Consider the following 11,915-nt stretch of genomic DNA (forward strand, 5'->3'; position numbering starts at 1 on the left):
ACTCTCTCTCTCTCTCTCTCTCTTCCTCTCTCTCTCTTTCCTTTATAATGAAAGCATATGCATATGAATATTTATTAGCATGCAAAATTAGCTCGCAGAATGCATTGGTATTATTCAGGAAATAGTCAATGAAACTTCACATTCGTGAAGTTTCATGAAGAAAGATGCAGACATAATGTTGTCTGAAATCTGATAATCCTAACAAGAATTGTGTAATAAAAGTATCAGATGGATATTTGAGCATCATTCAAGTCCTCTCTAAACAATAAGTTACTTTCAGGATTAACCGAAATCAAAATCTAACTTATTCAGTGTTTTATCTCATTCTTTTGGATGAAAAATACAACATGACTCATTCCTGAAACAATTTTGTAAGGTATAAATAGTTCGTGTATGGTTTGAAGTAGTATGATCGAGGAGTATCCTATTTAAAAAAAAAGAAAGAAAAAGACTTGAAAAGGAAAAATATTGCATAAGAACAGCTCAAACAGTCATCGATCATATCATTAATGTTGGGATGAAAAGATTGCATATGGGGTCTATCTGTTCAGATCGAATCGTTTAAGCCACGCATACTTTAAAAGTCTTTAAAAGCCGTAGGTGTTTATTTGTTGGTTTTGCGACTTTGGGTGACGGTTGTAGTGCGTATATTCTGCGTTTTAATGTTTGGTTCTCACGTTAGGACAGGTGTAAATCGAAGTTTGCATGTATATGTGAAGTCACCGGTTCAATTGATACTTTCAGGTATGATGTGGACTGTTAACTTGCTCGTTTCGTTATTTCTACCGTATCTTCTGTATGCCAAACGACAACAATCATGTGAAGGTTTGGTACCATTAATGATGATACAAGTATGTAATAAATTAAGGGTTGGTATTGTTGCTTAGAGGTACGCGAGAGGAAATGAAAAATGAAACCATCTTGTATTGAATGCTTAGCAACAGACAATTTAATTCGAAGCAATCATAATCTAGCATATGCTAGCGTGATTTAAGAAGTTGGGGTAATTGGAATTTCAACTCGACTCGACAACTGTGATATTTACTTCTATTAAACACATCTAAGCTTCCCAATTTAGACAGAAATCAGAAAGAGGATGTTTTGTTTTGCAGTGTGCGAGAAAGTTTTACATGATGTGATGGACAGTATGGCGGTGAGTGATCATGGTGATATAAGTAAAATCGACGAGGCACTGAGGGAGCACTGCGGCGGAACAAAAGGAAGAGAGAACAAATTTGTGCGTTTTCCATATTTTAGTTTTAATATAAAACGTTACATTGCATCGATTTATCGAATTTTCTTGCTGAATTTTCTTGCTCGGAAATCTTGATGAGTGAATTTATTTTGTTCTTCTCAAGCTGTTAATGGAATGCTCACTTGCAATGAATTCTTTAAGATATTTATATTAGTTTTAGATAAAAAGTTCCAACAAATTTTGAAACTCGGCCCTTTACCTTAGGTCGTTTCAGTGTTTTTACATTGGTGCTTTACCTGAATCCGCCACTTCTATTATGAATGATGTGGTGAAACCATTATCTTGGTCTATGCCGGTGGAAAAAGTTTGCGAAAAATTACGCACAATGGATTCACAGATTTGCGAACTGAAATTTGGTGCTTCTCATGTATTTTTTTTAGTTAAATGATGATACTAAGACAAGCACTATTTAACATGATGTTTTCCTCTTTGGGTCAAAAAAAAAATTACTAGAAAAGGATTTTGAACCAATTAGTTCTGCTGTACTTGTACAGTTTTTTTTTCCACAGTGGTATTTAATAAGACTTGTGTGATGGCTATAATTATAAGATAAATTACTTCCGGATGTTTTCCAGATAAGAGTATTGATTGGAAAACGGTTGATCTAAAAAAGTTAAGAGTTAAAGAATTGAAGAAAGTTCTTGAGGACTGGGGCGAGGTACGTTCGATTTTTTTTTCTCACTTGCTGTGCTGGTATCATTTTCTTTGAGTGCGATTTGTTTTTCCCAGGAAGTTCTGGAATTCTTTGCTTCCAGTGGATGTACAATATTATGAAGAGCCGTTCACAATGCATAATTTTTTGGAAATTTCAGGAATGTAAGGGGTGCACTGAAAAATCGGAGTACGTAGCTAAGATTGTAGAATTGAAGCCAAAATATGTGAAAAGCGAACTGTGATATTTTTTCTGCATTGGATTTAATTTATTTTTGGATGAAATCTATTGTTGTCTTCATTGTTTTTGTTATTGATTAAATAAAGTAGTTTTAATATTTGTCTTATATTCTTTTGGTTTTCCCACTCTTTTATCTTTCATAAAGAGGTCTTATATAGTCACTCACGTTATACCCTAACATCTTGGCGATATATGAGGATAGTGCGTTGAGATTTAACAGCTTTAACGAATAGGAGCCACAGATTTTTAGATATTGACAATAGTCTATGGGAATTATTATGTGAAATCCATTGATTCAATCTTTGGTCGAGAGTGGTCGTTTTTCTAGAGCTGCGTATTTTGTGCTACTTTCTTTAGTAGGATTAAAGGGTGTTAAGATAGTTGGTCTTATATCTTTTTTCTGTATCCTGTAGAAAAGAGCCGTGTGGGACTGAGAAGACATTCCAACTGAAAAAGTGCTTATCAGATTCTAATACAAAACAGTTTTGTAATTTCAAGGCTTCTGTTTCATTATTGGATAGGATTCAGTATGGCAGGAGCGTTACCGCGACGTATTGCAAAAGAGACGCAGCGGCTGATAGCAGATCCTGTTCCTGGGATTTCAGCTGTGCCGGATGACAACAATGCGCGTTATTTCCATGTGATTATCGCAGGGCCAGAAGGTAGTCCATTTGCTGGTGGAGTATTCAAGTTAGAACTCTTTCTACCTGAAGAGTATCCGATGGCAGCTCCAAAAGTGCGTTTCATGACCAAAATATATCACCCGAATATCGATAAATTGGGGCGAATATGTCTCGATATTCTCAAAGGTTTGTATTTGTATGAAATACATGATGGTTGATGGGTGATTGGAGTATCTCTTTGTGATCATATACAAGGCGGGATTTTTAATCAAATGTGCAAGTTAATTATTCCCATCGCAGCCGCAAGAAAAAGTGCATCAACAGTCAATTGGTATCACATATTGCTGATGATAAATACAAGTAGATAGAGAGACTGCTTGGTTGAACTCCCAAAAAATTTTTTTTTTATGGAGAAAACATGTCGGAATAAAGACAGTTGACGAAGAAAGCAGATGAATCTAGCAGAACTGTATTTGGTGTGTAGTTCAGTTTTACTAGTTTTATATTGTACTAAAAGCGTATTTCTCTTTATAGACCTGTTGAAATTTTTGAATAATCTGACGGATTAACTGTCTAGTGGGTCAAATCAGTGTAGTATCGTTAGCCTTTTCCAGAAATTTCATCCAAATAATCCTATCTCATTATGTTCACGTTCAAAAAGTAAAGGTTGTATCAGAGGGAAGGACAACAACTGTATTGGACAATAACAACCTACTTCGTTTGAAGGAACCTTATTGCTTATGAACAGAATCGAAAATTTTTAGTAGGTTTTTTTCAGACAAGTGGTCTCCGGCACTCCAAATCCGTACAGTGTTATTATCAATTCAAGCCTTACTATCAGCTCCGAATCCAGACGATCCGTTAGCAACAGATGTTGCAGAACAGTGGAAAAGTAACGAAAGTGATGCAATTCGTATAGCGCAGGAATGGACTCGTATCCATGCAAATGGACAGTAATAAATTTACATGTGGCGAAAGTTGAAATCATTTTCATTGGATCATAAAACTTTTGAATCAGTTCCATTTATCAGATAAAATTAAAGTTTTGATACAACATCTAATTGAAAATCCTGGTAGAGTTTACATTGAAATATTTTGAAATATTTGGATTTGTTCGAAACTTGTAAATCTTCAATTTTTATGTCAGAATTTTTTCGGATCTTGCATATTACTTAAAAATAACGTACAAGAATCTTTTTGAAGCCTTATATTTTGTGTAAAATCCTCTTCGAAACCTTTCAAGCTACGCAACAATTCGAGTTATTCGAATTTTCTTGATTTAAGTTCCCATCTATATGGCTTATTTTCAAAAATCTGAGCGAAAGATTAGATCTTTTGTTTCTCTTTATCTTTCGACATGAATTAAACATCTTTTGGTGCAGCAAAGTTGACTTCATTTCCACGCACCAAATATCTAAATGTCCACATTTTTAATAAGACGGTTGATGTTTATACTGTTTGCATAATATTCTTAACTAACGGTATTTGTAAAACGCTTTCATCTGTTCCATTGTTTTGGCACTTGAAGAACTGACATTTCCAAATATTACTTGTATATTTCCATTCTTTGTCGATCTAAATTTCGAGGCCGGTATTATAAGTGAACTCCTGATTAACTGTATTGTTCGTGACATTTTTATAACTGGTAAGGTTAATAAATTGAGATACTTGTGAGGAAATTTTTGTGAATAAGGCATCAAGGATTAACTGCATTAAACACGAAGATTTGTTAGGAATCATAGGATCATAGAACCTATCACTACTTTTAGGATGTGATAAGTATGTATTGCTAAACAGTCGTATAGTCTTCTTGATTTAAAGTAGCTGAATATAAAAACCTTGGACCTGATAAATGTTTCTTTCGAGTTTCAGAGTGTAACCGGCATTAGGAATCGGAATCTGATTTTAGGATTTAGTTGTAGGTGGTATTTTGTTTACCGTGGAGTGCCTTTCTCGTGCAATCTGGATCATCATTAAAGAATAAGGATTTGAGTTGTAGCACACTAAATCACCAGTTGGTTTGTACATTTTTTTTTTTTGTTCTCATCAATCGTTTCTCCCTTACTCGTTTATGTAATTGCGATTGTGTTTGTTTGATATTTCTCTAGTTTTACTTTATTTGTTCATACATATCTCATCCACCTTGTGTTCTCTTCCAGAGAATCTATAGGATGCAGTCTTATCCTAAAATTTCTTACCCCACTGTTACGCTCGCTGTGTATTTGTTTCTGCTTTTGCATAAAAAGTGCTGTACTTGTTAGCGATGGGTCACAAATGTTTTAAGGTCATCAATGTTTGCATCTGCGTGAGCGTTTGTATTTTTTCTGATTTCGAGTACGATAATTGATTGGCTTCAGACTTCTTCACTCTCCATTAGTTCAACATCATTAAAAGATTATTTCGGGGGAGGGGGGTTGATGGGTTTGTTTTGTGTTTCTGTGTTCGCAAATGACTATTTGGTTTTCAGGGAAATGACGCTTCAGTGGTTCGTTGTGGCACTGATTTTATATTTAGAAATAGCGGTTGTACTTTTGTTACTTTTACCTTGGATTCGTCCAACATTGTGAGTCATTTTACAAGGAATTTTTGGTCATTATCGCTTATTTTCTAAAAGATTCAGCGTAAATTAACATTCTTTCCATTTCATTTTTTTTACAGATGGAGTAAATTCTTCAAAAGTCGCCTCGTGAAGACGTTCGAAAAACACGCAAATGTTTACTTCATTTCTACTCTCTGTATCCTTTTGCTTCTCTTTGCAGGTCGGAGTTTTTTTCTTTTCTATTCATTTTCGAATCTTTCTAGCAGGTTAGGTTTTGCATTCTTTTCCAGGGGAAATCAATGCTTTCTTATAAATAATTTGAACAAATAATTTCTGTTACTGACATTATTTTACAAATGAAAAATTATTTTAGATGCTATTCGAGAAGTGCGGAAATATGCAGGTGAAGTCGCAATAGAGGCTTCAATTCGTCATACTGCAGATTCAGAAAATGTTGTCCATATGCGGCTTTTCCGTGCTCAACGAAATCTTTATATTTCTGGATTTGCACTTTTGCTTTTCCTGTTTGTTTATTTTGAAAGTTGTGAAAACATGCATTTCTTTCCTTACAGTTTTTGAAAACGATAGTAGGTACTGGTCTCATCTGCTTTTGAAGGATTGAAGTAGCTTCTTTCTATACAGAAATAATTAATATGGAATTCATACCGTTCCTTTTTGGAGACTTTTTTTTAGAGTTATTAAACGGATAGTTGCACTTCTTTCTCGTGGAGCATTGCTTGAAGCCGCTGCTGAAGCTGCAATGAAGCAAGCTGAAAGTGCATCCAAAACGGCAAAATCTTACATGGTACGAATAATTGCCATACATAGAAACTGGCAATTCTCTTTGCTGGGTAGACTCTGAATATATTGACACTGCCCATTTATTTGATAATCATCAGTTATATTAACTTATCCAGTTACTGAAATTGTCGGATGTCGTGAGGATCCTGTTGCTGGTCTATTTTAAGTCATAAAAACTCACTTTTCTTTTCCTGCTCCCAACACTCATCTTTCAGTCTTTCATTGAGGAAGAAAATAATTTGAATCTGATCAGTTGAGATCATTTATTTTAGTATGGCGATAACGAAAGGGAAAAGGAACTAGAGCGACAAGTTGAAGAGCTCGGCAAAGGTACTGTTTATCTGTTTCGTGCATTCGGGTGAGAAGAATATCCAGCGGTTCGGTGTATTGCTTATTTCGATCCTGGTTGTTAATGCCTAGTGTACATTGGATTTGAACAAATATGAACTTTAGTTAGTGCGGACAATAACGGTTTATCACGCCATTTCCTTTAACTTTTCCATTAATAATATCGATTATTGCATGTTTCGTATTTGAGTTATTTTGTAGAACTGAAATCAGCACAAGTGGATAGAGATACTATGAAGGAGCAAACGGAGGGTCTTCAACGAGAATATGACCGCGTTTGCGGCTTGCTTAAGCAGGCTGAGGTAAGCTTCTCACTTTTTCTAAATAGTAATGACTGGTTCCGTTTTGAAGGGAGAAAAACGGGAACTCCGGAACCGTTTGTCTAATTGAAATATGTAAACATTAAGGATTCTTTATGCTTTTAATCCGGCCTTTGATTTTAATTTCCTTCCTCTTCTGTTGAAGAATTTTTTAAAACAGTTTTTCGTAGCCACAAAAAATTGCGTGAAAAGCGATGCTTGTGAAAGTCATCGAATAGTGAAAATAGTACAAAACAGGCTTCTCGAGATATGTAACGTTTTTCAGAAAGCGAGTGGAGACAAGAAAGAAGATTGATGTTGTGCGTGCATTTATTACCAGCTGCATAGAAATATGATGAAGTATATATTCAATATTTCTTTTCATTTGTATTGTTTTTTTTCGAAATTACCCTTAGGTTATTTTTAAAAATAGTACCATTTAATTCTTGCTGAAATATTTACGAGCGGATAGCAGGGGACTGCCGAGCATTTATGTTTAAAATTAAAACTAAAATGTGTTTAAGATCGGTGGTTCTACCTGCTTAATCCATTCAGTTGTTATCTTTATTGGGCAGATCTTTTCCTCACACTTTCTTTTGAATCTCTCAGTTCATTATTTTTACGGTACTATGTGTTTCCATTTTCTTGAAGCAGACATAGGAGGAAGCCATTTTTTCAGTGACTATTTAGTGGTAGGTCATGTTCCCAACCGTTTTTACTTTTGAGTTTATCGATGAATTCATTGTGATCTGTGAACTTCAGTTATGGTAGTTTATCGATTGTACTTCATATGTCCCGACTGTTGATTTGCAATCTGGGTTACTTAATTCTTTGCTTCCAGTGTCGTGTCTTTTAATTTGCTATATATTTTACGTAAATTCCGGCATTTTACGAATAAACTTTGACATATTCTGTACGCAAGAGTGTGCAGTGAAGCCTGATCAAAGTTGGAAGTTTGTTGACATGTCAGAATCCAAAAGTGTTGTAAGACGTTACCAAACATTCTTCAGTGCAGCTCATCTGCTTTTCACGAGTGATGTTGGTCCACCAAAATTTTACGCGTGCAGGCGTAAAACAAGTACAGCAGCAGCGTAACATATCTTCCAACTTTTCACATGCCGGATGGCCAACAACTTTGACAAGAAAGACGAGTGACCTGTGAACGTTATCCTCATTTATCAAACACCAAATTAGCGCGTGCAGTAAAAGGAATCTACGAAACAATGGTTTTACTTCATATTTTGGAAAATTTTTTAGACATGGGGATGGATTAACTGGGCTTGTTAATGTAGGAAGAACAAAGATGGACTGGAAAAGTTATGAATGAGTTTGTCCATTTCCGTTTATCTCCTTATAACCCAGATGTAGCATTCGGAAGAGGGTTTCGGGAAAAAAGACATCTTTGCTTTTTTTGAAAGAATTGAATGTGGAAATGTGCAGACAAAAATTTAAGATCATCTAAACCATTCCACATCTTAGACATACAGTTGGTGAATAGGGATATTATTTACAACAGTAGTTAGTGACATAGTATAGTTGCCTAGCAAGGACTGCTTCATAAATGCATCACAATGGGTCTGCAAAAGTACTGATAAACTATGGGTAAATGGGGAACAGGTTTAAAGGGGTTGGAGAAAGTAGTGAGGTATCCATAAAGGGTTCCTGGATTAACTATAACTCGATATATCACCTTTACGGTGTGAAGAATATTAGAGAAAACTCATGCATAACATGAACATTCAAAAATATAATCAAATCGTATATGATTTCCTTGAGTGATTATAATATGTACAGGAAAAACGATATCTTCATCATTCATAAATGTTGCTGTACAACAACGAACTACAGTTCCATTCCCTGCGTTTCGTCTGCAAATATATTCGCTAAATAATAGACGTGAGAAGCTTAAGCACTAGAATGACGTAGTCACTCTAACAAATAAGGTTTTACCATTACTGTAACTTTCCAATAAAAAATGGAAATGTCAGTACTGTCAGTTAAAATATACCTTCCGTAAAATCAGAAATGGTGGAGCTCGATTCATCTCCACTCGACGAGCTCTGAGGTTCCTTGTTAACCTCTTCTGTATTGATACAGTTCCTCAGAGCTTCCTCACTAGCATATTTAAGCACATATTCTGTAATTGGAAAAAACATACAAAGTAAAGTCTTTTCCGATCTTTGATTTGTTTTCAAAGGCTACAATCCTTTGCAGTCAGTTTAGCCTGATAAGGTGCATGAAAGTAATTATTTTGCCAAACACCTCATATTTCACATCCCGAGGTATCTTGACATTTATGTCAAGATAACTTGTGACCACGAACCTCGGCACTTTTTCTTGAATTCTTCAGGCTTATGTAGGTACAGTGCAGCAGCATCACCGTTCAACGGATCCGTTGGATTAGGATACGTTAGCAGCTGGGGCAAGAATGATTCGAAAATGTTTGCGAGATCTGCAAGTGTTAAAATAACATTCATGCCTTCAGTACTTACACATTCAAAAAAAAACCATGTTTGTCTTTTCCTAGATGTAACTAAGCGGAGTGTTTTTTGCACTACTTGAACTATTGTTATTTTACTTTATAATAATAGCAATAATAATAATAATAATAATTACCGTATAGAGCAGTCCAAGCTTGGTTAATTACATCAAGGCAAACAGTGCCGGATGCTTCATCAATATTCGGATGATAAATGCGGTTCATGAAACCAATGGATGGTGATTTGAAGGGATACTTTTCGGGCAGATCAACGCGAACACGCCATACCCCTCCTTCATAAGCAGCTACAAAAGATAAAATTTAAGGCAAAAACTCAATTTTTCACAAATTTATGCCAATAATGGTACTTGCTGCCTACTGAGCTGAAAAAAAAACTGACGGTTCTGTGAAAGGATAAGACGGTCGGCATAGTAAGCCTTCCGTCATACACCACAATGAGATATCCTGCTTTGAATGCTTGGTAAGCTCTGTCGTACTCTGATACGTGTGAAAGACTTGATAACTCAAACAAAACAGTCTAAAACATCCTACAATACACTTCAGTAAAGTTAAGAACAAAGACTAAAGTTAAGAACAAAGACTTACTCCCCTTCGGACCATGAAACTTCACAGCAAATTCATTAATCCCACCTGTGATCGTCACTTCATGTTTACTTTCGATCCTGAAATGATGTAATGCGGAATGCGCTCCTTGGGAATCAATACAATGGATGATAACATTCAAGGTCAATATCTCCGAACCTGTTTTTTGGAAAAATATAAACCATGTTCTTAAGCTTACTCTGAATTTCTCATATTTAAGCTAAGAAAGGTAAATGTCACGACAAACTTCAGGAAAGAAGCAATGCAAAAAAGATTGTTAAGAAAATGTTGGAAAAGACGAACAATGGTCCTCATACCTTCCATATTTAATTACAATTTCAATTTTTTTTAATGATAAGACGAAATATAATAAAAAAAGGAATGGGAAAAGTCCTGTTCCTTTTAATATCTAGTGTGTTACATGTTATTACTAGAGAATATTTCTTGGGAAAGGATCAGTGACCAATTTCTTGTTTCGATATCTATCTGATAGCGGGAGAATCCCTATTCATCCCTTATAAACAATGTATTTTCTTCGCAGTCATGCAATCATCTGACACCTTCGTAATCTCCTCTCTACCCAGCCTTTTACACGACTTTATGACCTACTGCCCAATCGTTTGGTTGACTGTCAACATGACTACATTTAAGTTACCAAAATACAATTTTCTCATAAGAAAAAGCGAAGAAAAATATGGAAAAGTATATAAAAGAAACTCACAACTTTATCACATCTGTATCCATTCGTCGTTTACCAGCACTTGGAGATGACATTTTCGATTTATTACGTCCAAATAAAGATACAACCACTACACAATCCTATTCAAAAATGATTCGATGACAATTTATGACTTACAGCCCAATCGTTTCGCTGATTATCAAACCGCAAATGCAACGGCACCGCTCAGAAATAGAAGAAAACGTAACAGTGAGAATAAGAGGTTGAAACAATGTTAAATTGGAAATTAGCTAACTAATGGCAAATTTCGATTTGCATAAATGATAGAACAGCCAGAAAGTATGTCATATTTTGCACAACATTTTCTTCTCTAATCATCAAGAAAAAAAAAACAAAAAACAAATCAATAAAAGAAACCAATCACACACTGATAATAAATAATAAAGGAAAACAGACGTTCTAGAAAGTTCCAGTTTCTAGAAATTTCGAAACATTTAGGGACTGCATCTATGCATATAAATTTGTTGGAAATGAAAAAAAAATGAACTTTTTGCCATGTATATACAATAAGAACGGAAAATTGAAAATATCCAAAATTCTTTTTTCACTTTCCCTCTTCAAAAACTTGATAACAATATTGATTCATATTGTATAGGAAAATGTTATTGAAATGAGAAGGGATGAAAAAGGGACGCGATTGATTAGTGCTGAAAATGAAATTTCAGTAAACTTAGTACCACGTGAGCATCACGTGTCATTCGTTTAACAGTGAACTCGTGAAAGGATGACGAAAGGCATGAATGAATTAGAATTCTCAAATAACGTTTGAAGTGACCAAAAGAGTGAAACCGCAAAGTAAGTTTGTGTTTTTGCGCGAAAAACAGAAGCCAAAACTAGGCCATCCAAGTTGGTATCACATGTTTGGCCAAGTATGCTAGTGTCCATTCATCATCCATTCATCCATTCATTCACTGGATCGATGATATTAACATAGATGCTCTCATTTTTACGGCCTGTTTGCAGTGGTGCAATTAGAAGAATGTCATATTGGTATCCATTCGGGAATCAGGACTTGCTCAATCCGGAATGATTCCAGGTAGTATCCTGCTTAGTTCATTACGCCCCCTAATACAGTGCTGGAAAGACTCGTACGTTTGCAAAAATAATTGCTGTCAATGCGTGGAACGTCGAAATCAATGAATATTGGAGGATGTGTGTATAGATCTGTCTGTCTGTGTATATATATATATATGTGTGTGTCTGCCTGTGCCTATCTGATGTGTGGTATGTGTGTGTGTGTGTGTGTGTGTGTGTGGTGTGTGTGTGTGTGTGTGTGTGTGTGTGTGTGTGTGTGTGTGTGTGTGTGTGTGTGTGTGTGTGTGTGTGTGTGTGTGTGT

The 11,915-nt window shown here is 35.4% G+C and overlaps 4 protein-coding genes across 5 annotated transcripts; 3 read left to right on the forward strand and 1 right to left on the reverse strand.

Annotated features, from left to right (window-relative positions):
• Window positions 1-736: 736 nt before the first annotated feature.
• On the forward strand, window positions 737-2,236 carry LOAG_08713 (hypothetical protein). Its single transcript, XM_020447779.1, has 5 exons — window positions 737-825; window positions 1,113-1,237; window positions 1,470-1,611; window positions 1,831-1,913; window positions 2,068-2,236. The coding sequence occupies exons 1-5, from the start codon at window positions 747-749 to the stop codon at window positions 2,149-2,151; spliced, it is 513 nt and encodes a 170-aa protein (XP_020302025.1). The 5' UTR covers window positions 737-746; the 3' UTR covers window positions 2,152-2,236.
• Window positions 2,237-2,676: 440 nt separating this feature from the next.
• On the forward strand, window positions 2,677-3,727 carry LOAG_08714 (ubiquitin-conjugating enzyme E2 N; the record flags this gene model as incomplete). Its single annotated transcript, XM_003144244.1, has 2 exons — window positions 2,677-2,956; window positions 3,549-3,727. The coding sequence occupies 2 exons, from the start codon at window positions 2,677-2,679 to the stop codon at window positions 3,725-3,727; spliced, it is 459 nt and encodes a 152-aa protein (XP_003144292.1).
• An 847-nt stretch (window positions 3,728-4,574) lies between these two features.
• LOAG_08715 (hypothetical protein) lies at window positions 4,575-7,664 on the forward strand. The gene is made up of 8 exons (XM_020447780.1): window positions 4,575-5,075; window positions 5,238-5,333; window positions 5,429-5,529; window positions 5,683-5,833; window positions 6,003-6,114; window positions 6,383-6,440; window positions 6,660-6,760; window positions 7,044-7,664. Exons 1-8 carry the CDS (start codon window positions 5,062-5,064, stop codon window positions 7,071-7,073), a joined length of 663 nt encoding a protein of 220 aa, XP_020302026.1. The 5' UTR covers window positions 4,575-5,061; the 3' UTR covers window positions 7,074-7,664.
• Window positions 7,665-8,198: 534 nt separating this feature from the next.
• On the reverse strand, window positions 8,199-10,753 carry LOAG_08716. 2 transcript variants are annotated; one of them, XM_020447781.1, is made up of 6 exons: window positions 10,561-10,753; window positions 9,843-9,919; window positions 9,374-9,541; window positions 9,081-9,209; window positions 8,766-8,894; window positions 8,199-8,625 (listed from the first exon to the last, which is right to left on the reverse strand). In XM_020447781.1, the coding sequence occupies exons 1-6, from the start codon at window positions 10,611-10,613 to the stop codon at window positions 8,600-8,602; spliced, it is 582 nt and encodes a 193-aa protein (XP_020302027.1). In that variant the 5' UTR covers window positions 10,614-10,753; the 3' UTR covers window positions 8,199-8,599. The 2 variants fall into 2 exon arrangements, with proteins under 2 accessions (XP_020302027.1, XP_020307472.1); XM_020447782.1 differs by having other exon boundaries at window positions 9,020-9,209.
• Between the last annotated feature and the right edge of the window lie 1,162 nt (window positions 10,754-11,915).

Source organism: Loa loa (genome assembly GCF_000183805.2).
Source record: "Loa loa unplaced genomic scaffold supercont3.3, whole genome shotgun sequence".
Lineage (NCBI taxonomy): Eukaryota > Metazoa > Nematoda > Chromadorea > Rhabditida > Onchocercidae > Loa > Loa loa.

What these genes read in the sequence shown, in the direction of transcription:
- LOAG_08713 (XM_020447779.1), top strand. Translation starts at nt 747, where the DNA reads ATGATGTGGACTGTTAACTTGCTCGTTTCGTTATTTCTACCGTATCTT. An exon ending in ACGACAACAATCATGTGAAG is followed by an intron (nt 826 to 1,112) that starts GTTTGGTACCAT and finishes TTTGTTTTGCAG; the next exon opens with TGTGCGAGAAAGTTTTACAT. An exon ending in TTCTTGAGGACTGGGGCGAG is followed by an intron (nt 1,914 to 2,067) that starts GTACGTTCGATT and finishes TGGAAATTTCAG; the next exon opens with GAATGTAAGGGGTGCACTGA.
- LOAG_08715 (XM_020447780.1), top strand. An exon ending in AAACGGCAAAATCTTACATG is followed by an intron (nt 6,115 to 6,382) that starts GTACGAATAATT and finishes CATTTATTTTAG; the next exon opens with TATGGCGATAACGAAAGGGA. An exon ending in AGTTGAAGAGCTCGGCAAAG is followed by an intron (nt 6,441 to 6,659) that starts GTACTGTTTATC and finishes GTTATTTTGTAG; the next exon opens with AACTGAAATCAGCACAAGTG.
- LOAG_08716 (XM_020447781.1), bottom strand. Translation starts at nt 10,613, where the DNA reads ATGTCATCTCCAAGTGCTGGTAAACGACGAATGGATACAGATGTGATA. An exon ending in GTTTCATGGTCCGAAGGGGA is followed by an intron (nt 9,542 to 9,842) that starts GTAAGTCTTTGT and finishes TATCTTTTGTAG; the next exon opens with CTGCTTATGAAGGAGGGGTA. An exon ending in AGCTTGGACTGCTCTATACG is followed by an intron (nt 9,210 to 9,373) that starts GTAATTATTATT and finishes TAACACTTGCAG; the next exon opens with ATCTCGCAAACATTTTCGAA.